This window comes from Pogona vitticeps, chromosome 1 (assembly GCF_051106095.1).
Source record: "Pogona vitticeps strain Pit_001003342236 chromosome 1, PviZW2.1, whole genome shotgun sequence".
Classification (NCBI taxonomy): Eukaryota; Metazoa; Chordata; class Lepidosauria; order Squamata; family Agamidae; genus Pogona; species Pogona vitticeps.
The window spans coordinates 65,194,570-65,219,341 of NC_135783.1; the positions used below are offsets into that span (position 1 = coordinate 65,194,570).

Consider the following 24,772-nt stretch of genomic DNA (forward strand, 5'->3'; position numbering starts at 1 on the left):
AGTGTAAGGAAATAAACTAATATCGTGTAGCTTGCATAATTAAATTATAAACCTCCCAGAGAGTGCTTTAAGCACTGTGGGGTAGTTTAAAAACAGTGCACTTTGCTTTTTAATAATAAGGATCTCAAAGTTAGTTATATTTCACAGGGCCATAGTATATTTTTGGTTTCGTTTCTACTGTAAGAAGATGTGCTGGGAAAAAGCTCTACTGGGAGGAATAATTGTATGTGATGGATGAGATCCAACGCTGCATGAGTCGACTTCTACTCTTGCAGCAGAATGTTCCCTTCTGTTTTTCCCCTGCAGAACCCTGTGCTCTCCATTAAATTTGCCTAGGGCAGATCTGGGATAGTGTAGGGCAAAGGGAAACTGCAGAGGGAAAGGGAATGTTCCATTGCATAAGCAGAAGTACGCTCGTGAAACATTTGATCTCACCCACGATGTATAATTTCTCAAGAAACTTTCCCCGCACATCTTTTACTATGAAAAAAACACATCATCACCATGATGATTCAGTGAAAGATAATTGCGACAGCCTGCAAAGCTTCTTTCAAACTGCAAAAAAACTCAGAGCGTCTTAGGGGATGGTGATTCTAGGTACTTATACAGAATTAAGAAGGCTGTTATATAATTTAAGGGCTCTTCCAGATAAAGTATTATCCCCTCCCCTTAAGTAGCTGATTCTGCACTGACATTACCGGGTTTGTCCTTGCCATCTACAGAACATTTTTCTTCTCTCTATTTCTTTTTTTTTTTTTCATTTTTAAGTATTTATTTAAGAACAGGGATGGAAAGTACAGAAAATAAGGGGGGAATAGGGAAAAGGGCAAAAGGTTTTGGGGGATAGGAGAACATAAAATATACCATCATCCAATTAATTCATATTACAGATACAAATCAACTTTTTGCTTTTCCACTGTTTGATTACCCTCCTGCTTTTATCTTATAATTTAATTTTAATTTTATTCTATGTTACTCCAACATTGTCTGGTAGCTGCTGCCATTTATACCATAGATCCCATCGTTCAGTTTCCTTTTGAATTAAACAGTCTTTCAGCCCATCTGACAAAATATCCCTTTTTTTGACTTCCCATATTTTCACCATAAGATTCTCTGGTTTCAGTATCTCTGCTTCCTTAAGATTTTTAACATAATGGTTTTTAATTTTGGAAGCTGCATAGGTCACTGGGTAACTCTCTATACCATTTATGTTACTTGGAGTCATGCCTAATACAGATGGTTCTAAAGTTTGTACAGCTTCATTTAAGTTTTGTTTAGCATCTACTGTCCCCTCTTTCATCCCTTTCATCAAATCTTCTATTTTGCTAAGATTTTCATTCACTTGCTGAAACCCTTTTTTTATTATCCTATGAATGTTAATCTGCCATTCCTTTTCTATTTCTTGTACCACTGTTCCGAAACTTTGGGATTGAACAGAGCCAGTCTCCATTTGTTCTCTTGAATTTCTGGGGTCCATCTCAGGCTTTGGGGTTTGTATAGACAGTAATATACCCTTAATTGCAATAATCACCCCTTAAATATCCTTCCACCGTTTCCACAATTTTATCAACAATCCAAACCCCTCATCATGAACCTCCCCTTAGATCTTCCTCCAATCTTTATCCAAATATTATAATGTAAAATTAACTTTTAACCCAGCAAATACAGAGTAAAATAGAACCGTGGCACAGTTTTTTTCCCTTCTTCTCCTGTGTTCAGCAAGTTCTATTATCAGTCTCACACGCAGTCCGCAATCCGACAGACAAAACAACAATCACCAAGTCTCAAACTGTCCAGTAGTTGTCTTTGAAGCCCGTCTTGCGATCTTCATTAACCCCTCGATACTCCTTAGTCCAGTCGACCACGTCAGCTCCCTTCTTCTCCCGAGAACCAAGTTCTATTATTTACAGTTCACAAAATCCAGGGAAAAGCGAAGAGAGACGTATCCCAGCCAAACTGGATTCACCACCCTCAAGTCCCTTAAATCCAGTCAGATGGTGTAACTATCTGGGATTCTTTTCCAAAAACAAGATTTATTTTTCCGTCTCAGACTCTCGGCTTTAGAATCAGCCTGGTGTTTTAAGAGTTCACTTGGAGAAGCTTTGGTTTCGCTTTTGAGTCAGACTGATAAAATAACCCCGCCGCCGCTTTTCTTCTTTCAGCCAAATATTTTCATTCTTATTTCAGCTTAATGAGGCTGTTTCATAAATCAGAGGCTTTGGCTTACTTACTTGTTATATATTATTAGTTTATATTGATTGCTCTCCTCTCCCCCGGTAAAGGGTTCCTCGCGGCTCAGTGCCAAAAATGGCGCCTGCTCCAGTCCGTGCACGGTGATTTCTTCAGAAGAAAAAAGTCTGGGTCTGCCTCCCATTCTTCTCCTTCTGCCACTCACCATCTGCTTCAGAGAGACTTCTTCTAGACTCTCCTTCGATCCCCATTTCAAAAGGGGGATCCTGGACCGGAGGGTTCCAGTTTTTCCAGAGAGCTCTTCTCTGGAGTTGCTGGCAGCACCGCAACAAAGCCCCGCCTCCTTCTCTCTATTTCTTCATTTTTTTTTCCCTTGTGACTTCCTGCCCCTTGTCATTCCTTCTAAATGCAAGCTTTATTCTTGTTCTGCTTCATCCTGACCTCAGCTGTTGGGAAGGGATGTGTGACAATGGCAGCAGCTTCAGGATTCCTTGCCAGTAAAGCAGATGAGATGGCCCACAACTTCAGCTCTTCTGGCTTCTCCAGGTACCATCACCACCATCACAGCAGGCTTGCAATGAAGCTTCTAGATAGGATGAGCTGGAGGTGGCAACTGCTGCTGCTGTGACAGCCCTGGTCCTGGAGGGCCCTGATGGGTACTTGACCAACTATTACCCACCTCAGGGTCAACCTACTGTGATGACTTGACAGCCTTTCCATTCTGGTTCAATAGTGCCTTCATCTTCCTACCAGGTCAGCATTTGGACAGACTTATCAGCACCCTCCCCCCCCCAAATGCCCTGCCATTTACCACCACTACCACCACTGTCATGGTGAGGACTTGGATCATGGCAAACTTTTCAATTTGTTGCCATTTTTTGACAAAAGAGGCGGGGTGAAAACATGAATGCTTGCCCCCTTTTTGATGCTATGGTAAGTGTTATCTAATTCTATATATTTTTTATTTTGCTCATTGTCTACACAGCTGTGTTTCTTTTTTGTTTGTTGTGGAAAAATACCATGAATTCAGGACAGGTACTCTCAACAGAGAAAGCAGATTTGCCACCAGCATGAGAAACTGCACTGCATACAGGACTCCTACTTTTTTTTTTATCACTGGAGAATATTCATATTTTTGCTTTAATTGACAGTATTTGCCTAGTGAAGCCTTTAAATTTAATATCCAATTTGCCCAACACAAGGATTGTGTTGTTTCTCAGTGCTTCTATTCCAAGCCACCATGTACTTTGACAATAATGGACAGTTGGCTGAGTGAATGTCCTTTTGTATAGAAAAAAAAATAAAGCCTGTTGATTTTACATCACTAAAACTATAAATCCTGATACCGTCACATCTCAAGCACATTCTTTAAACCCCAGCCTCCATCTTGAGATTTTAATCAAACTTCATAGGGACTATGACTATAATTGGCCAGGAAAATTTCACAATTTTTCCATCCAACACAGATTCTGTAAGACACAGGTTGATGAACAGTTAATCATATTATCTTCAACATAGCTTGATCTTGTGGAATTTCAAAAGCTAAGCAGGGTGTGGCCTGGTTCATAATTGGATAGGAGACCACCAGCTAATATCTGAGATATCTAGGTAAGGCTATAAAGGAACCCTGGAACCCTAGAAAAGTTACAGTTGATAATAGGGGTCGAAATGACCAATAGTGTAAGTTGGTATAAGACAGCTTCCTATGACCAGAATCCCATGGTATACTTCTGCTCAATCCTATAGTTTCAGGCAAATATGATGATCCCTCATTCATTCCATGCACCTTAAAACCTGCTCCTGATGAAACAGAAGAGGAAGTCCCAGTTCTGGTAGCATAGGACGCTGAAGAATACTACTGGATCTTGGTATCTGTGCTCATGAATTTTAAATAACTCAAAAGCAAAATTTTGTGATGTTTTAGTGGTCTAATAATGATATTATCTAATCGACACAGCTGTATTTAATTTTAACATGCTCTTTCATATCTGCTGACCTTGTGAGAGTTAGAGTAGAATATGAATACTGTTAGGTGTATTGTAAATGAAGCCATTATGTAACAAGCACATTGCATAGGCCAAAAACTTTCATGGCCACATCAAATGGGTGGCAATTCTCAGCTCCCAGAGCTTTGTGACCTTTGCTCAAACAGAAATTGTATTGAAGCTATTTACCAATGTTTTGTGGCTTTTATGAGAGTAAATTCATGACTATTTGTTAGAGAATTTAAGCTAGCAATAGAGCTTGAAAACATAACTTTTTTGGACTGCAAGTACTTGAGTCCTGTCACCAGCGTAGATGCTTGGGTTATCTTGGGAGTTGTGGTACAAGAAAAGCAAAGGTGGGTGATACCTTTATTAGGCCACTAAAATTCACAAATATAAATTAGATGTTGACTCCTCAAAGGGTCAAAACCTGAGGAAGACTTCTGTGCAGTTGAAAACTGGATTATGTTTATGACATTTTAGTGATCTAATAAAAAAAATCACCCACCTTTTCTGTCAGATAGTATACAAGGACTACACAGTATTTTTAAAAGTTTTTTTTTTCAGTACAAAGGAGTAAAATTTCTAAGCTCTGAGAAATATCACAAAGCCTTTATGTTAGGGCCTTTCCAGATTGTTTATTTGCATAGAGAATATTGAATTATCATAAAATTTGGTTGGATCCAACCAGTCTTCCCATAATTTCCACTTTCACACTAAGAATACAGCTGCTGTCCCAACAGTTAGCATGTTTTCCCACAACCACCCAGTCCTCTGGGTGGCGGCTGTTTCTGGGCAAACAACTCTATCTTACCCTGTATATGTATGCTCACTCATGCACTATTAAAGAGCAGGCCGGGTAGGTGGGGCTCGTCAGCCATGGAAGGCAGCCCATCTAGGAGAAGGAAAACTCTGATTTCAAACCTCTACTGCCTTGTGGCTATATCCACTCATGGAAAAGGCTTCAGGAGTTAACCTAGAGGCAAAATCCGGAGCTGGAGTCCCGAAGGCAGCATGTGTCGTTCTGCCAACTCCTGCGACGTTGCTGGAACCAGTTGTATTGGCTCTTGCCTTTCCATTGGACCATTTCAGCAATGTGGAGAGGGGGGATCTGCTGCTTGGGTAACAGCCTATCCTCCATATTACCTTACCCGGGCTTCATGCTCTGGAGAGGTCACTCCTCGATTCAGAGCATGTTACCATAGTCTCTCGAGACTGAAGGATGCCTATACTATATATACTATACTCATGTGTTAAGAGTCAGTGAGGGAAGCTCTTATTCTGAGTTTCCTTTAGGGATTTTCCTGCATCTGGCTGTCCTACATTGCTCTGATCTATCCCATTTTCTTTAAACTGCTGTCCTTAGGGGACTAAGCAAGGATTGCTAGTAGCTAAATTCTTCTCTCTTTTGTCCCAGCAAGGTTTCAGCAGGATAAAGTTTGTGCTTTAAAACTGCCAGACACATTTGAATATTACACATCTCCTTACATTCTCACATTGAGCTTATCTAGAGACAAGTTGCTCAAAAAATAAAATAAAATAAGCTAAAGAGATAAGCTTCTTAGACGTGAATGATATTAGAGTCATCTTATAGCATTAAATTTACAAGTATAAAAATAAGTGACAGTCTCTTAGGAACATGAGCAGACTTCCATGTGGCAACAAAATATAGCAAATAACAGCCAGAATTCTATAGAATCATAGAGTCATAGAATAATTGAATTGGAAGGGGTCTATAAGGCCATCGAATACAAACCCTTGCTCAATGCAGGAATCCAAGTCAAAGCAGATCTGACAGACAGTTGTCCAATTTTCTCTTGAATGCCTCCCGAGGTAATTGTTGCCATTAAGTTATGTCACTGTAAGTGCTAGGGCAAAAACTGTGGTTGTGAATTGTCACCATTTAATTCCTCATAATGAGCCAGCTGCATGAATTTAGGCACAAGGAGGAATGTAAATGGCCGCTCATTAAATAATGGCAATTCACTGGTGCAGTCTGTGCCATTACACTTATGTGGGCATAGCTATCCAGAAGGATTCTGGCTCATATAGTCACTGAAATCACTGAGTTTTGCATAAGTAGCAACAAGTACCATTCATATCAGTCTTCTGCTCTAATTAGGATTTGTTCATTAATGGAATTTATACTTGGAGTATGTCTTTTCAAAGAGGAAAGGGCTATATGCCAGCGAAACAATCAACGTACTTTGGGAGAGAGATGGGGTGAAAAGGGATATAAATTGATATTACTGGTAATCTAGTCACAAGGGTGAAGGTGGTATGGGTGGGGAAAGTTTAATGAGTATTGTGTATTTGCATTTTAGGTCATTTTTTTGTTATTTGTATTCTTTTCTCTTGTTAATTAATATAAAAGAGGATTAGCCCATTATTGTCAGATTACCACTCCCAGTAGCTTTGATCCAAATGTATAGAAGAAGAAAAAGTGGGGTCAACCCTCCTTTCATCTCAAGTGCAGCTCCAGTGCACTCAACAAAGGTCACTCCTCCATCATAGCACATCATGATGCAGTAAGGACTGAAAGTTAGAAAACCTGCTGTGTCAATCTTCTATTCTTGCAAGTTTGGGTCCAAGCAAATATTTATTTTAAACTAAAATGATGTATTAATCAGTACATAATAAAAACAATTGCTATCATTAAGTAGAGGTTGCAGAAGCTTCCACTTTGAGAGCTTCTGTACAATCTCTGCAAATGTGTGTTTTCTTGTCAGATTACTTCAGGGACTGTGAAACTAATATTATAACATTTGCTGAACTCTTGATTCCATAACTGCTTGGCGATGATAGTGAGGATGAAGAATATTCTAAGTATTAGGAAAGGATGAGGAATGGTAAAGTTTCCTGAAGCTTCAGATAATAGCAATGTAGCTCCAATCATAACCCAAATCCTAATTTCTGTATTACTCCTTATGTGTAATAGTATAAGCACTCTCATTGAACATCTTCTGTTCATGAGTGAGTTCTAAATCATTCCTTGGATTATGTAACAAAGGCTTTATCTTTCAAAAGCAGTTGATCAGTGAAGTCAAACTGGGAACAAATTACATAATATTTTGTTCATTTAATCTATCCCACTGAGGGAAGGACTTCTTGCAGTGGAATCAGAAGGCCTAATGATTTCCTCTTCCTCTGTAACTTGTCCACACCTCAAAATCTGTTCCACTGTGTTGGAGGCCTCCCGGGAGAGGACTTTTGGGGAGAAGGCTGCAATGAAAAAGTGGAAATCTGCTTGCCTCTTGTTGGATTTCACTCATGAATTGGATGTGCAAACTTCAGAATTAGAACTCATAATGAAACATGCAGTTCCATAGATATGTCTCTAATAAATAGCAGTAATTCTGATTATTTGCTTAAAATGATTCTTTCATCAAAATTATACGCTTATTTCATGATGTTGCAGCAAAGTGTGACCCACAGCCTGCAAACAGTTCCTAAGGGGCCCAGACATACTCTTCAGCATCTCTACATGCTCCAGTCCCAACAAAGCTCATTATTTAAAAATGCTGAAAAGGTCCCATTGTGCCTCTGGCCATGTTTTGCCCCTGCCCTTCCCAAGTGTGTAGAAAAACCATTTCTGGCCACCAGTTGGAGTGGGAGGATGTAAGAGGTTGTTTCAGTTTTAAAAAGGTCTTTTTAAACAGAAATGTATTTTGAGAATAGATAGGGGCACATGCAGCCCTTTAGTTTTCCAGACGTTGCCCACCTCTGTGTTAAAAAGAGGGAAAGTATAATATGTTTCTGGTGAAGAAATTTCAAAAAATGTCTCTTCAATGAAATACATGTAAATTAAATACTAAAGGAAGTAAATAACTTCCCTAAAGTATTTGAAATCTGGTAACTATTATGTGCGGTTGAAATTAGTATGTTAGTATGAACTTTCTATCCAATTCGGTGCATGTTTACTTAGAAAGATGTGGAGATTTCAACAGGACATGGCCTTCAGTAGCACTGCTTTGGTACTGGCCAAATAGCTAGGATTTTGTATTAGTGACAATAGAGTTCAGAAACAATAAAATATAAATCTAAGAAAAATCAATATGCCAAAATTAAATTAATATTGTGTTGGTGTCAAGATCCCTGTGGAAATAAAGCCCAGTGGTTTGTATAGCAGTCATAATGCTTGAAAGGACCTCCCCCAAATTTTCAATGTGCTGTTCTGGCCATTGAATAATTTTTAACAGTAAGAGGAATTACTTCCTTAGTGATGGGCAGTATGTGAGGATATGGGGTATACCTATTGACAAGTTAGTTTATAACGGATGTTTTAGCACTCTTCTAAATAATGAGAGAATAAGTATCTCTGTACTGTCATGTCACAATTCTTATTTTTGAGGATGTCATCTACTCTGATCCTCTCAGACTCCAATATGTGATATGAAAATTAGCATAATATCTGTGCAATTTATGGATGTCAATAAAAAATGTCCACTGGAAGTTTCCAAAAGTACTGTAAACAATTGAACATTTTTACAATACAATGCAATTCGAAGCTCACTTACTGGAAAGTACCGGTAGATACAATTGAATTCAGTTGGGTGTACTTCTTTGTAAGTACTTATTGGAATCAACCTGCAATGCATTTACAGGACAAATAAATATTTTTTTCAAGATGTTCAAGTGAATGCTTTAAGTTTATTAGACAAGGAAAATTACAGTTTTAAAACTGAAAGCACAGTTGGGAAAACATGAAATTATATAAACAATTTCACATAACAACATAGAAGCTGAACTGTAAACGTTCATTTCAATATGCATAAAGTAAAAGCCATTTCAAAATGTTCATAGTTTCTCCTTTGTTTCTGTGCTAGATTTCTTAAATCTGATTTGACAATTTTTTGTTACAAAGCGTGGTGGAACTTGACAAAGGCATTCAACAGTAAGTTTGTGAATTCACATGAAGTTAGAAGAATTGTTCATCATAATAGTAATGCTTGTTTACAATAGGTAAATATGTTAAGCAAGGATAACAGGGGAAACCACAAAATACAGAAATGTTATTTCCTACTTCAAAAATGTTTTCTAAATATGGTGATAGAAAATATACAACAGTGAGAATAAGTGAATTCAATAATTTATGCATGCATTGCGGATTTGAGACTTTATTCACTATTTTCCTGAAATATATTTCTGGGATATGAATCTGAAGAATCCATTTATCACTGTACATATTTGTCATAGAAATTATGTTGCAAACTGAATCAATTTGCAAACTAAAACATAGATAGGAAAGTGAAGCACACAATTTTACACATTCCTGGTTCGTATGATGTCAGGATACACTAAAATTGTGAAATAAATACTTCTGTGCCATTTTATATCAGATACATAACTCCCCTCAAATGAATGCTATGCACATCAGGTACATCTTCATATTACTATGTGATGGGTAAACTCTCTGGTATACAAAATGTTTTAAGCATTCATATTCAATATTTCATATTTCAATAGGTATGTTAAATGATGTTATTTACCAACACTTTTTCAAGTATTTCCGAATATTTAGACAGTAATAGTGTGTATTATAAGAATCTTTGAATATTTACAAGGAGCGAAAGGCAAGGTGACTTTATGTGCTTCCAAGAATGCAGATGTTAATGATAAATAATATGAACATTAATTATGATATTGCACTATATATAGTCTAGATTAGATTCAACAGGTTGTATTGAATCTGAATAATTTTCGAAAGAGATTTGCCCTTTATTTACTACAAAATGATCAATATAGCTGAGCACAAAAAAGTAAGAAATTGAGAAAAACAATTTCATTAGCTCCTCTTTTCCCTCAATAGATTTCATCTTAAAATTGTGGTGAGGCACTTCATATACTGCTATTTAAATAAGACTTCTTGTTTCCTCAGGAACGACTTTCGAATTTTATACAACGTTGATTCCTTTGTAAGAAGGGACATTTCTTCATTACTTCTTAGACAAGTTGAATAAGGTTACATTGCGTCCTTTTAAAAAAAATCACGACTGCCAAGAAAGAAAATATGAAGGTATTGCAAATGAGATTGTGAGTCGGAGGGCGGGCGGACGCGTGGGGTTTCCACTGCCAGAGAGGCCGCCTTGTGCCCTGAACAAGGGGAACACATGAAAAACCCTTCTGGCAACACCTAAATGCCTGCACCTTCGTGTAACACATTTTCCTCATCTGCCAGACTGCGAAACGAATTTGACTTCTAAAGACCATGAGCACAAGGAAGATTCCAAGCACCAAATAACTGAAACCGTGCACGAAAGATCGAAAGTTTCTGTTTGGATTTTTTAAAAAGAATACGAAGTCGTATTTCGTTACAAACACAATAGGATTGTCGGAAGGAAGGGGGATTGTGGTTAAGGCAACTCTTCCCATCCAAGGAATGAGGAATGCAAATCATGTTTACTCTGGTTTGAGGCGAAGTGCTCGCCGTTTTCTTTTGCGCGGCGTTTTTAAGCTGCTTACGGGTGAGTTTCTCCTAATCAAGCGAGGCCGAGCCGGTTTTTCTTCGGCGGACCGGCTGTTAACCAATACCCCGCTGGAGCTTGGGCTCGCTTCGCGTCCAACGAAGTCCGGTTAAAGCGGGAAAAGAAGAGGAACGATCAACAGGTGATCCCTGAGAGAAAAGGTGGCAGTGCGAAGTCCATCTTTTTTTTTTTTAGGGGACCCTTTTAGGTTTTATTTGGCACGTGCTTCCGTTGATTGTAAGCCGAACTCCGTCAGGTGTGAGTGTGTTACAGTCCAGGAATGTTCATGCCAAGTAAAGCTGGTCTTTAAGGAGTCAAAAGGCTCTTTGCTGATTTCCTGCAACGGACTAACGCGGCTGCCCCCCAGGAAGCAGGTGGAAGTGTTGGGGGGGGTGCCCTGTGCGCGCCTCTTTGCGCCTGCCCTTCTCTTCGCCTCAGCGCCTGCTGCTAGCCGGAGCAGCAGCGCGGAAACCACGCTCGGCTTGCGTCTCTCTTCCGTTGCTGCTGAAGCTGAGGCTTGTTGGCGCGAAAACTCAAAGCCGGCGGCTGTGACAGACACCCACTCGCCCCGCGCCCACCGGAGGTGAGGTCGCTCGAGTTCTCCCAGCGCGGAGCACACCTGCCTTGAGACCCGGCCACCGAGACCACTGCCTTGTCCCCTGGCGGGCAGCTCAAGTTCAGACAATGGGCCGCGGTCCCTCCTCTCCCCGCCTAGCCGCCTCAGCCTCCCCCCGCGTTCCCGCCCCTCCAGCGCCCGAGGAACAAAAGGGCGCTAGCCTCTTGGCTTATTGCCACGGGGAGAGTGGAGTAGGTCTCTGGGTCCGTGTTTGGAGGAGAAGGGCTGGCCGCTTTAGGTGTTCTTCCGGCTACGTACAACGAGCGAGCCGTTCCCGGGCAGGTGTCCCAGAATTGGGGACAACAGGTTAAGCCTTCTGAGGCAAAGTTTTATCGGAGGACAGCGGCTGAGAGGCGAAATTAGCGCTCTGGACGAACGCTCTGAACGGGGTCGCTTGTTCTACCTAAAGAGTTCCTTGAACACGAAGCAGCGCGCCTTGGCCTCACTTCTGAATAGCCACAAAGTTGTTCTGCCCTTGAGAGGGGTTGGGGGGGGGGGCTTCCAGGAAACTTGAACCCAGAACCTCACGCACACAGTATATTATTGTAGAACAGAAGGGCACCTGCCAAATGTGATGCGAAGTCGCCAAAGACTGGTGGTGAGCGTGAATGGCAAAGAAACTCTTGAAACCCGCCCGCGCTTTAATAAGACACTGCGAGCTGGGATTTCCTCCCCTTTTGCCGAGGCTTTGAGGGCTCTCAGCGCTGAAAGAAAGAAAAAAGCCGGCACCTTCCCTTCCTTTTGCTTTTCTTCAGGTGACAAAAAACAGAACACGTGCTGCTCGCCTTGGCTCAACGCGAGGACGGGGAGCCGTGAGGTGGAAAGGGAGGGGCCTTCGAAGCGCTCGGCTCCGCCAGTGGGCGTTTTCATTTTCTTCTGGCGACTCTGCCGGCACACGGGAGCGGAGTGTGTGGGGGGGGGGGGGAAGCAGAGGGGGCGGCGGTGCTGGTTCCCCCGCGCCTTTACTGCCAGCCTCGCTTTTGCAGCGAGAGAGAAGGAACCAAAAAAAGAGAGGAAGGCATTTGTGCCCGGGCTGGCTTTTCGCCCCTCTCTCTTAGTGCCAAGGTCTTAGGAAGGACAGGGAAAGTGGCATTAAAAGTCCCGGGGTGATTCCCCGCCTCTTTTATTGTCGTCGAAGGGGAAGATTAAAAACAAAATTACAGTACTTGGGAAACAATTCGTGGGGTTCTTAGGGAAAGGGCGGCAACCGAGGGACCGAAGCCATTCCCTTCCCGCCCCGCGCTTCTCTTCTGGCTTCAGCTTCCCTTGTCTCCCCACCGCCCCGGTTGGGTGATTCTTGCAAACGATCTCCCTCAAACTCTCCCGCGGAAAGAGCGGGAGGGAAGCTCGATGGCCAACCCGGAGAAAGCGCGCTCAGCCCGCCTCCAGGCCCCCCTGACTGCGGCGCGAGCGGGAGGGGAAAAGCCCGGCTCCAGCCCCAGTCAGTCCCATTCCCTTGACCGGAGAAGGAGAGGAGGAGGCGGCGGCGGCGGCGGCGGCGCGGCTCCTTCCTCGGGACCCGGCGGCCCGGCTGCTCGGAGCTCCTCCGGCCTCTTCGTCGGAAAAAGCTGCTGCTGCCGCACAGCGGGGACGGGCTCTTGCACCTCCGTCTCCGTCTCAGCAGCAAGAGGAGCAGCAGCAGCAGCCTCCTCCTCCTCCTCCTTTCCCTCCCCTTCTCCATCTTCTTCCTTTCACTTCGTGCCGTCGCCTCCTCTTCTCCCCTCCTCGTCTTCCTTCAACCTCCCAGATCCTCGCGGGAGGGAAAGGGGAAGGAAAGCGAGCGGGGCATCTGCTAGAGATGTGGGAGCAGCAGCGGGGAGGGCGGCGGCGGCGGCAGCAGCAGCGGCGGCAGAAGCCCCGCCACCGGCACCACCGTTAGCAACAGCAGCAGCAGCAGCAGCAGCTCCTTTGATTGTCTCTCGTGGCGGCGGCGGCGGCGGCGGCAACAGCCCCGGCAGCAACAATAACGGGAGGCGACTTTTCCTCCCTTCCTCCACCCTGCTCCCACCTTCCAGCTCCAAAGGCGCCACCGGTCGGCGGCGTCATCGGCAGCAGCGAGCGCTTCTTGGGCTCCCGCCTCTCTGCCCGGCTTTGCCTCGCTTGTGGTCTTACAATTTTTTAACGAGAGGCGGCGGAGAAGGCACAGCCGTCCGTGGCCACGGCTCCAGAGGGAGAAGCAAGGCGCTCCTTCTCCAGCAGCAGCAGCAGCAGCAGCAGCGACAACAACAAAGAGGCACCTTCTTCACTTTCTCTTCCTTCCCCGCTCCCCGCTCGTTAGGGCCAGACATGGAAGATGGAGCTCCTTCGGCAAGCTGCTTTAGACGGTTTACCGAGTGTTTCCTCAGCACAAGTAGGTGGTGCCGGCTTCGCGTTTTGTTCTCCGCCCGGTTGGCTGCTAAAGAGAAAGGAAACGAGGGCGAGAAGGGTAGATACAAGAACGGGGGTGTGTGGCGCGAAATTTTGTTCGACCGATGTGCTTTGTGGGAAGGAGGTTGGGGCAGACAACTCTCGTTTGACAAATGAAGGATTGCAGTCAGTGCTTGGGGGTGTTTATGTGGCTGTGCATTTCACTTGTCATGTCAAAGGGATAACAAGAGTTCACCAGATCTAAGGAAAAGAGAGAGAGAGAGAGAGAGAGAGAGAGAGAGAATGAGTTTACATTGAAGAGTTGCGCTGAAATAGATTAGTGCTGGAAGAAGCTTCCTTTAGCAAAGGTGGTGGACAGAATCTCCCTCCTTGGAGACTTTCATGCTGAAGCAGAATGGGGTCATTTGCTTTAAGGAAAGGATGCCCTGCTTCAGAAGAAGTTTTCATGTTAATGATGGTGCAAAGAATGCAGGCTTTTGACCTACTCCTCTTCCCATGGAAATGCCTAAAGAAGCACAAATATCTTTTTATACCACATCTTTTTGCCTAATGGATGATAAAAAGAAGAAAGGAAGCACCAGAACATTGCCAGGTTTGTCTAGGAACAAAGAAAAGGAATCCGAGTGAAATATGTGAATCATTCTGTTACTCCCTCTGAGATGTGAGGGTTTGTGTGTGTTTATAAGACTTCTGCATTTGCAAATCTTTCTTTATCTTCTAACTATCAAAGAAATTCGTGGGGTGATCACTGAGTGGTGTGGAAGAAACATCTTCTAACTATCAAAGAAATTCGTGGGGTGATCACTGAGTGGTGTGGAAGAAACAGTATTTTGTGTGTGTGTCAGGGTGACCCGCCCAGGAAGTTTAAAAATAAAAGGAAAAAACTTTACCAAGTTTTAGGGTGAAAGGTTTTGGTAGCTGAGAAATGCAAAACAAAAATGAAGGGAAAGTAGTTGCCATTGTGCTTGGTAAAAGGAGAAAATTATTAACTTAGTAGCCATGAGAACTAATACTTCACAGTTCAATTGTACCAAAGCCATGGAAGGCATTCTTTTAAGTCAGGAGCAGCCTGACCAGTAAATTGGATCAGCAGCCAGAATGGCATGTGGCTACTCAGTGGCTGAAATACTGTTGTATAGAGTAGTAAATCATGCTAGAGTAGGCCCACTAAATCAGTGGAAAATTTTGTGAGTCAGCTGCTCTGTAAGTTCCATTGATGGGCCTGCTCTAGTACTTTAGCTTAGGAAGCAGCAATTGGAGTAGGTCCATTTGAATGAACAACTTGTGGAGGAGTTGTGTCCCCAAATCCTCATCAATCAGCGGGCCTATTCTAGTGCAACTTACTACACTAGATAACAGGATTTCAGCTGTGCATATTTTCCACATGTCCAGTTGGTTGTAAACTATGTTAGTACTGTATTTGTGAGAAGAGAACCAGGTTCTGTTATTTTGTTGTCACTACACATTAAGGCAGAATGAGTGAGTCGTTTGGTGAACTAACACCGTATTGTGGAAATACCAAACATTAAACTTCATCATTTGTCATTTTCAGTTTATCACCCACCTTTGGGGTTTGTGTGATTTTTTTGGACATATCTCCCATGCTTTATGTGGAATATAACAAAGATACTTATGGATTATCTTCAGCTTAATGCTTATTATGTTTTTCCCTGGGCGACTTGTCTTTGTGTTCAGTACAAGTGATTACTGGCCACTTTTGGAGGAGAGGGGAGGGTCACTGGGAAAATTATTTTTCTTCTGCCATTCTGGGCTTACCATAATTTTGTAACTAGTTGCATGTGTAAGATGCTGTGAAGAAAGCATGCTGGTACATATTTAGGGTATCATAAAATGGGAGGGAGAGTTGCTGTAAAAGAAAAGAAAAAGCAGTTCGAGTGGGTAGAAAAAGTACAAAGTGTGGCATGATAAAGCAAACCAATAAGTAAGATCTTACTTGGGGTGGGGAAAACTACTTTTTAAAGCTGTTTCTCTTCTGTGATGGGAAGAAAAGCAGCCAGGATAGAAGCTGACAAAAGGGGAAAGTAGCTGAGAGAATTTTGGCTACCTCACCTTCTTGTTATTGGTGTTTTTGAACTAGGCAGTCCCTACTTTGTACGTAGTGATTTCACAGGACCGGAGTGTTGGATTCTGAGGCATCAGTTATTTTGAGCCTTACTTTCTACAGTGTTGTTTTAAGTGGTGGAACTCTTTAACCAAATGCCCAGTGGATAGACCAGCATTCAAATTCTTACTTGGTCACAGAAATTCATGGGAGGGAGGGGTGGAGCCTCTCTTTAAATATCTCACCTTGAGAGGCCTATTAGGGTATCTCTATGGAGGTTTTGACCTGAAGGCAAGTAGCACACAAACTCAGCAACCAAGGTAATTTCTCAAGGCATGTCTATACTGTGTATTTATTACTTTCCCTTTAATTCCTATTTCCCTCTCCTTATCTGAATAATAGGACCAAATCTTTATGTCTTACGTACATTTGCAAAAAAAGAAAGATAAACAATGAGTACAGTTTCATGACCAAAATCTGACTGCTTACTGTAGTAAATAGTACTAGAGTAGGCCCATGGAATCAATGGAGATTTAGTAAGTCAACTCTTCCATAAGTTCCATTGGTTCAAATGGGTATATTCCATCTGTGACTTACTGTCCTAAAGAAAGTTGCAGTTAGAGTAGGCCCATTTGAATCAATGGAACTTATGGAGGGGTTGATTTGTTAAATCCCCCTTGATTCAGTGAGCCCACTGTAGTGTGATTTATTGTGCTAAGCAACAGGATTTTAGTCCATGGTTTGGATAGGAGAGGGTTGATGGAACCAGAACTACTGATGGACACTCCCTTAATAATGAGTGGGAAAGTTGCCAGTGAGATTTCTGGCTGATTCTTGTAAAGCTGAATCTTCCTTAAATTTTCTGAAAGAAGGAAATCCCCCCCCCCCCCAAACTGAGGATCATTCAATTTATGTGAAAAGACACAAGCAGATGCAATTTTCTTTTGGGATGCACAGGAAGAGGCAGTGAGCTGAGTTTGGGGATTGTGTAAGCTAGAAAAGAAAAAGAAAAGAGAACATTCAGAGGGAATTTCCTGAAGATCTGATTTGGGGCAGTAGATAGGGCTGTTTATTTTATTTATTTGATTTTATTTATTTGATTTATACCCTGCCCATCTGGCCGAAAGACCACTCTAGGCGGCTTCCAGTATAATATAAACAATAAAACAATACAAAAATTACAAAAACCATACTATAACATACACAATACAAAAATAGAGTAGAAAATAAATAGAGAGAGAATAAACAGAAAGATCAGGTATTGGCTGGAGGGAAGGCCTGAATGTATAGCCATGTTTTTAATTGACTTTTAAAGGTGCCCAGAGTGGGGGCCGCGCGAATCTCAGGAGGGAGATTGTTCCAGAGGCGAGGACCCACCGCCGAGAAGGCCCGGTTTCGTGTCTTTTCTTTCTGGGCCTCTCTTGGTGTCAGGCTCCTCAGCCTCACCTCTTGGCTCACACGGGTGATCTGGGTAGATCTTGGTGGGAGTGTTCCACCTGTGCTATAAAGTAGGAGTTTCTTAAGCCATGGACTGCTAGAGGGATGAGAAATAGTTTGCTGGAGCACAAAGAAATGTAATGATTACAAAGAATGCACACTCCCTCCATCCTCATGTTTTCTTTCAATGGTGACATCCTCCATTATCTTTGTTTTTTTATAATTACTGTAGCAGTGAACCCACAGTATCAATATATGTAGTTTTCAACTACTAATAGAGTTTCAAGTTACATTTGGATGTTTTATAATAAAACTGGAAGATTTCTAGTTAATTCCATAAATATTTCAGTGTCATTGGCACATGTTCGTTTAAGTGTTGTTAAAACAATCTGGGCTCCATTTGATGTCTAGCCACTACTTTCTGAAACATTATGGAGATCTCAGGAACTGGATCATTGTCAAACCATGATTTAATTGGGAGGCTATTGAATCACACTTCTCATTTCAAGGAATGTTGTAAAATATGCCTGTTTTCAAGTGTTGGCATTTTTCTGAGCATTGGGAAATGTCATTTAATCTCACCATGAGTTTAATGATTCTCTGGTTTTAAATAATGTCGACATCTGATAAGAGAGAGAGAGAGAGAGAGACCACAAGGTATAAAGACAGATTGACTTGTTTTATTTCTCATTTTAAATAGAGGATATTAAAGCTGATATTTGTTTATCTTGATCCATTGAAATTAAGGGGAAAAGTTAGCAGAGAGCCAATGGCAAAAATCCTGTTGCTTAGTAATACTAGAGTAGGCTCATTGAATCAGTGGCAGTTCAGCGAGTCAACTTCTTCATAAGTTCCATTGAAAGAAACAATTTGCAAAGTGGTAAAGGTAAATATTTACATTTTACACTGGTGGATTGAATTAAAGGACACCTATTTTCTACATGTATTTGGGGGGAAATCCTGTCTTATTAGGAGTAAAGCATGTAATCTCCACTTGTTTACTATGACTACCAGATTTTATAGATTTACATTTATTACTGGAATGTCAGCATTCTTAATTTACTAGTGTTAAGATTGCACTCATATGTACACTTCCTAAAGATATATGCCACTTAATTCTGTATGCCTTCTAACAGATCAGGCTGCAAGAAACTTTTAATGTGCTCTGCACTGTAATGTGCATGATCTGTGGATCTTCATTTTCGTTGTATAAAAATATTCCAGTTAAGTAGTAATTCTTCACGTGCTAATGTATTCTCAAAGGCTTTCATGGCCGGGATCTGATGGTGTTGTGGGTTTTTCCGGCTCTTTGGCCGTGTTCTGAAGGTTGTTCTTCTGATGTTTCACCAGTCTCTGTAGCCGGCATCTTTAGAGGACTGGAGTAGGAACTCTACTCCAGTCCTCTGAAGATGCCAGCCACAGAGACTGGTGAAACATCAGAAGAACAACCTTCAGAACATGGCCAAAGAGCCCGAAAAACCCACAACAACCTTCTTGTGCTAATTTAATCTATTATTTTAATGCTGCGAAATAAGCCAATAGCCAATGTATACTTACAGAATGGCATCCATGCTCTCTAGACTTTTGTAATTCTCTTAACACATTGACATTTCTATGTTTATTTCAAAATGCTTGATTAAAGTGCCTTTTAATAAGTGTAATTTAGTTTATTGTACTCCCTCTGCTGGTTGCTGAACTGCAGACAAATCAAAGCAGTGCTATTCTTCAAATGATTCTCGCATTACTGACATTAGAACCAGGACTAAATCGAGGCATTGTTTCAAAATAGCTAAGGAGAAAATGTATTTTGTAGGTGATCTTTATACTGGCTTGGCTCTAGAGAACTACAAGTAGATTACAGTTTATGCTCTGGAACTTTTCCATCTCTTCTGTTCAGATGTGGCTGTCTTCTGAGCAGCAATGCCTTTTCCTTATGCAAATTGTTCTCTAAACCCAGTCCATTTTCATTTACTTCACAGTGATTCTAAACACTGTAGGTGTATTTTTACTAGACTTGCTTAAAATGGTCATCCCTTTCCCCATTCATTCCTGAGGAATGTGATGGAGATTTGTGTATCTTGGTGCTTCCTTCACTTCACATACAAGTTTGCCTCATATCAAGAAAATTATGGTTTTTTTTTTTTGTATGCAGGATCTTTTCTGATCATACTATTGAAATGCTTTTAAGTAATTGCTTCCATGAATTCTATGTCCCTAAAACAGAGCACCTCTCGTAGTCAATGTGGTCTTTTTTCTCGTTTGAGCATCCATCTATGTATATAATAGCAACGTGGAAGTCTTCATACTTCCGTTGTGTTTCTCCAAATCTCACTTGCGTTGTCCTTTTGTCCTCATTGTTTCAAAGATTGCAGGCCTTTTTCTTCGTGGAGATACAGGTGCATTTTATTTTACATGTTCTTACTATACTGCATTCTACTGAGGTTCATTTGCCTCCATTTCTAACTTTCGGCATCTAAAATCCCCAAAGGATTGTGGTCAAAAGGGCTTTCTCTGATGTGGCATCTATGTTGATGGATTTCTCTGATGCCATCAAATGGGCTCCCAGGTGAGAGTGTTTTGCTGTTTACAAAAGACTCATTTGTACGGGCATTTTTTAAAATTGCTGATCTTACCAGTTACTTCTGCTGATTGTAATAAACTGACCACAATCCTATTGGGACTTTATGCCCCTGAAATTAAGAAATTATGCAACTTTTGGAGGCAAATTGTCTCAAGTTAAGAAATCATTATTAAGTGTTATCCATTGAATTGCATGACTCATGATGATTTTTAAAAAAATCCTGGGATGAGAGTTGGTGGGAATTATAAAGCATGCTGATTTGATGGTGATTTTTAACTTGAGGTGATTTTGCCCCCGAAAGTTCTGTTGTTCATGTTACACTTATGAGTATTTTAGATATTTTATGCTTGAATAATTCTTCTGATTTTTTTAAAAAAATAGTTTTTAACAAATTTTGCTACCTTTGGTTATTATAAACTGGTTTGCAATTTTTGTCATAAGAATTAAAAACACTGTAAAAGTATTCCCAAAGAAATAGGCTACACAACATATTTACGCTAGAAGATGCAAAAATGTGTTGTGATAACTAGAGAGCTAAATTAATCTGACTACTGTATTTCACAGCTGCAAGGAAGTCTCCCCATTATTGTAGGAACTGAGAAAATATATGTGTGTGTTTTCAGATTAAAGTTTATCCACAGTTGGGGAGCACCAGGCTAGGAAAAATATGTGTTGTACTCTTGTCTCACTAATGAAACCAGGCTTTCCTTATCCAATATTCCCTAATGAATAGCCTTTGTCATCTAGTGTATATTGTTCCAGTGCATTTTGTCCCAAAAAGGAACAATGGAAAACCTGATTGATAGAATATTCTCAGAAAAGCAAATTGTGATTGCTCAAGTTAAATGAGCTGTTATGCTTATCAGAAGCAGATCTGGCCTAAATGAAGAGGATAGTGAACAGTGTTTAGCTTATATGGGCAGACTTCCCCAGGCTGACCTTTTGTCTCCTCCTTTTGGTACCTTCTAATGTGATAACCTGAAGCAAGGTGGGAATGTGTGGGGCTCTCCAGAAGTCGTTGGACAGTAAATCCCATTAGCCCTGCTAGCATAGCCAAAGCTGAAGGAGTTGTAGTTCAGCAAAAAAAAGGGTGCCTGCAAATTGCCCACCCTAGCCTAGAGTTCCTTCTTGTTAAACATTTCCTACACCATTCTCTCCTTTTCTTCCTGTGTGTTTTACTGTAGAGCCCTGCAATAAAATTATGATGTTTATTACTTTTATGCAGCAACACTTGCTTCCCAAATAGAGGCAAGAACATCTGAAATTAGGAGTCCGAAGTGTAAAATGTTAGGCTTAGAGAGAAAATGACATGTTCATGATCATTCGGACTATTTTAGAGGCTCTTGACCTGAGAAATACAAAGAGAGAGTTAAGGCTGGTCCTATCTTTGCTGTCCTTCTGCAAGCAGGCAAAGATCTTTCCCTTAAGGCAAGCTTTTCTTTAGTGACTGACTACAGTATTTGCCGGCATACAAGGTGACTGGCCGTATAAGATGACCCCCCCCAACATTTCCACTCAAAATATAGAGTGGACGGCTCTGCTTCAGCGCCGGCAGCGGCTGCCTGGAGCTCTGCCCGGGCCCGCCCTGGAAGTTCATGGCCGGCGGGGAGGAGGGCGAGGAAGAGGGGAAGAGGCTGCACGGGCAGCAGCAACTGCCTGCCTGCCTGCCTTCCTCCCCGGACAGCGCCGCCCCGCGTCACTCACTCAGCAGCGGTGGTGGCGGCAGCTCCTTCCTGGCCCAAATGAAGTGCACCTGGACTACAAGACGACTCCCTCACTTGGAGGTATGTTTTTTGGGCCAAAAAAGTTGTCTTGTATGCCGGCAAATACGGTAGTCTAAGAGACAATACATGGACTGGTTTGTATTCGGTTGCTTTTAAATCTGTTGTTTTTTTTTTGTAATGCCTTTACTGAATGTTTTAAATATAATGTTATTAATTCTTCTGTATATTTGAACAATGCTGTTTTTATCTTTTAATATTGCAGTTTTAATGATGTAAGCTGCCTTGGGCCCTTTTTTAAAGGATAAAGTTGGGGTAAATATATTTTACATAAATGAATGAAAAAATAAAACATGACTTCATTACCAGCTGTGAGCTGTTTTGTATGCCTTATGTTAGAAAAGAGAGCTAAAAGTATAAAAATAGTTCTAAAAATCTGTGAAATGTTCCCCCCCCCCCCATACCTCTTTAATTGAAGTAGACAGAGTGATCACAGTGTAGAGGAGAGTGAACAATTATGACAGTGATCTTCTATGCTTTTATGCTCATAATTGAGTATTTGGACATTGGGGCAGCCTGTGGTTAATCTTAACTTAAAAGAAAAAGCTTCTAATCTCCCCACCTACCTGGAGAAAGATGACAGAGCAGGGAATTGCAGGCCCTGTACTTAGAACTGGTTTCTCCAATCATCAAGGTTTGTCAAAGCATGCAAACACAACCCAGGACTTCTTAGAACAGAGTTACACAAGTGGAAGAACTTGGTGCTGAAGACGAGTTGAGGAGAAACAGATGCAGATCCAGATCTAATATTTTAAATAGGAGATCATTTAGAGACACTTGTAAGAGGAAGGTGTAGCTATAATAAACTATTTTTTGTTTCATACTATTGTGACAACCTTTTTTTCTTGTAAAGGCACAATTTAACGAATGTTTTAAAAAGTAGTTTCTCTGAACACTGCTCATTTGCTGTGGAAGTTAACTCAGTGCAACTTTCATTTCATAAAATTTTACTGGTTTTCAAGATAAAAATAACAAAAGCCCTGTTTTATTTTTACATTTTAATTAGGAGTAGGCTGTGTGTGTGTCTGTATGTGAAAAAGTAAGCAAATCTTGTTCACTTTGTGTGTGGAAAGGGAGTAATCTGTTCATTATAACCAGCATATGGAAGCACAGAGCCTAGAACAGTACAAATCAATACAGTGAAAAAGTTAAAGACACTGTTCAGGATAAAGACTGTGCGAGATAAATTGGTAGACACGACTGAGTCCTTAATTTAAGTTTAGTACCTGCACTGTCCCATGTAACATGTAGAGCTCTGAAAACTGAATCATTGCAGAAATCCTGTAATAAGTTACAACAAAAGTAGTCCCACTGAGTCAGTGGAACCTATGGAGGAGATGACTTATCAAATCCACATTGATGCAGTGGGCCTGCTTGTTGTGACTTACTACTAGATTTCAACCATTAGCACAGTTTTAATATTCATATTCCTAACTTCATTTTTTAATGAAAGTATGCTTCTGCATTGATTTTTTTTCCAATATTCAGTATCTTGGGATATCTTCCCTGACACAAATGGAATTTTATGCGGCATAATAAAGGGGTTAATGTTTTGAAGTTACCCTGTTTTGAAAGGGAAGTGTTCACATATTTCTCATATGATATACAGAACAAATGCTTCAGATATCTGTTTAATGTTTTATGAAATTTGAAAAATACTATACATAATTCAACAAAAGTAAGCAAATCTAGTAGATGGATGCTGGACATTGTAATTAGAATATCCCGCAAAGGTGGAAATTGTCCACTCACAATTTCCGTGGTGCCTTCCTATTGCGCTGTTGTCCACAATCGATTACCCAGTCCTGGCAGGAGGTGGGATGACAAGCCTCTCTGCTAGATCGGAGAGTGGCTAATCCATTGCAGAGAACAGCATGATAGGAAACCGCCGCAGAGCCAGCGGTAGCAGCGAAATCGTGAGTGAACAGTCTGGCCCCGTGAGGCTGGACCCTCGTTATTTCCACCTGTGTGGGGATATGCTTATACGAATACAGTGGTGTCCCGCATAGCGACAATAATACGTTCTGAAAAAATAGTCGCTATCTGGATTCGTCTCTATGCGGGACTAAAAACCCCAAAGGAACACATTAAAACACGTTTAATGCATTCCTATGGGGGAAAAACTCACAGCTATGTGGAAATCCTCCATACGGCCGCCATTTTTGCCGCTCAATATGCAAGGGAAACCGTGCAAAAATGCTGTGGGTGGCCATTTTTTCTGGCGGCTATTTTGGAACCGCCAATCAGCTGTTTTTAAAACATTGCAATGCGTTTCGCTTACCAATCATCACAGTGCGAGTTTTGGCCATTGAGAACGTCGCAATAGCGATCGCAAAAAACTCATCGCTATGCGGATCCATCGTTAAACGGGGCACTCGCTATGCGGGGCACCACTGTACTCCCATCTCTAATTGTAATTATAGATAAGTGGGCTTGTTGCACATTTCCTAGCAAGTGCAATTCTAAGATGATGTTGGTGATGGTGATGATGATGATTGCTGCTGCTGTACAGGAGTGGTTCATTTCAAAGATAGTTGCAACAGCTTCCCAGAAGCTCCACTGAAAAAGTATCGCAATAAGAGTGAATTCTGTGATGAATAATATATGCAATTTGGCTTCAGTTTGAGCCAGATGTAGATAGTGTATTTGAAACAGGACATTTAAAACCATGAGTAAGATTCAAAGTCTTTATTCTCTCAACTTCTATGAGAGGCAGTTGTGGAAGGAGTCCTTCAAAGGACAGAAATACCTTTTAAAATGGCTTCTGTTTCCTCATTTGGGAATGAGTTTTAAGGGCTGCATGAACACTTAAAAGAAAGATACCTGTAGGTTGACTAGCTTTTGTTGTGGTTGTTGTTTAGATAGAATAAAGTGTAAACTAATTGTGTAGGTTGCTGGCAATGAATGACTGTTCATCACTCATGAGGTAGTAGCTACTAGCGTCTGGGAATCTTTGATGTTCATGAAACTGTTCCATACATGATAGCAGTTTTAGTAATCATGGAAAAGAATGGCACTTTCCTTATCAGTTGGTAGTACTATGAAAGACTTCTCACGTAAGTGGAAAGCTATCTTGATAGGCCATTAGAGCACAAAAAGGACTTTTAAAAAAGCCCTTACAGAAACCAGGTGCCTAGAAACTTCATCAAATAAACCAGTTGTGTATGTTTTTGTCCAGCTAATAAGATTTTGCTAACTCCTCTTCCCAGGGAGAAATTCCAAAACTCCCAAGTATGGAAGAGCTTTGTTCCTTTTCTGGGGTAGGGCCAACTTCCTTTCCCTGTAATCT

General features: G+C 41.3%; 1 protein-coding gene across 7 annotated transcripts in view; it reads left to right on the forward strand.

Moving 5' to 3' along the window:
- Positions 1-24,772, forward strand: part of PDE10A (phosphodiesterase 10A) — a 332,447-nt gene that overhangs the window by 150,686 nt on the left and 156,989 nt on the right. For 3 of the 7 annotated variants that reach the window (XM_020808648.3, XM_072994365.2, XM_072994362.2), the window contains exon 1: positions 11,985-13,605. The exons of 2 other annotated variants lie outside the window; for them this stretch is intronic. In XM_020808648.3, the coding sequence (XP_020664307.3) occupies positions 12,606-13,605 (1,000 nt within the window). In that variant the 5' untranslated portion in view covers positions 11,985-12,605. Of the gene's footprint in view, positions 1-11,977; positions 13,606-24,772 lie in introns of those variants that run through there. 2 more of the 7 variants (XM_072994372.2, XM_020808688.3) reach the window with 2 other exon arrangements.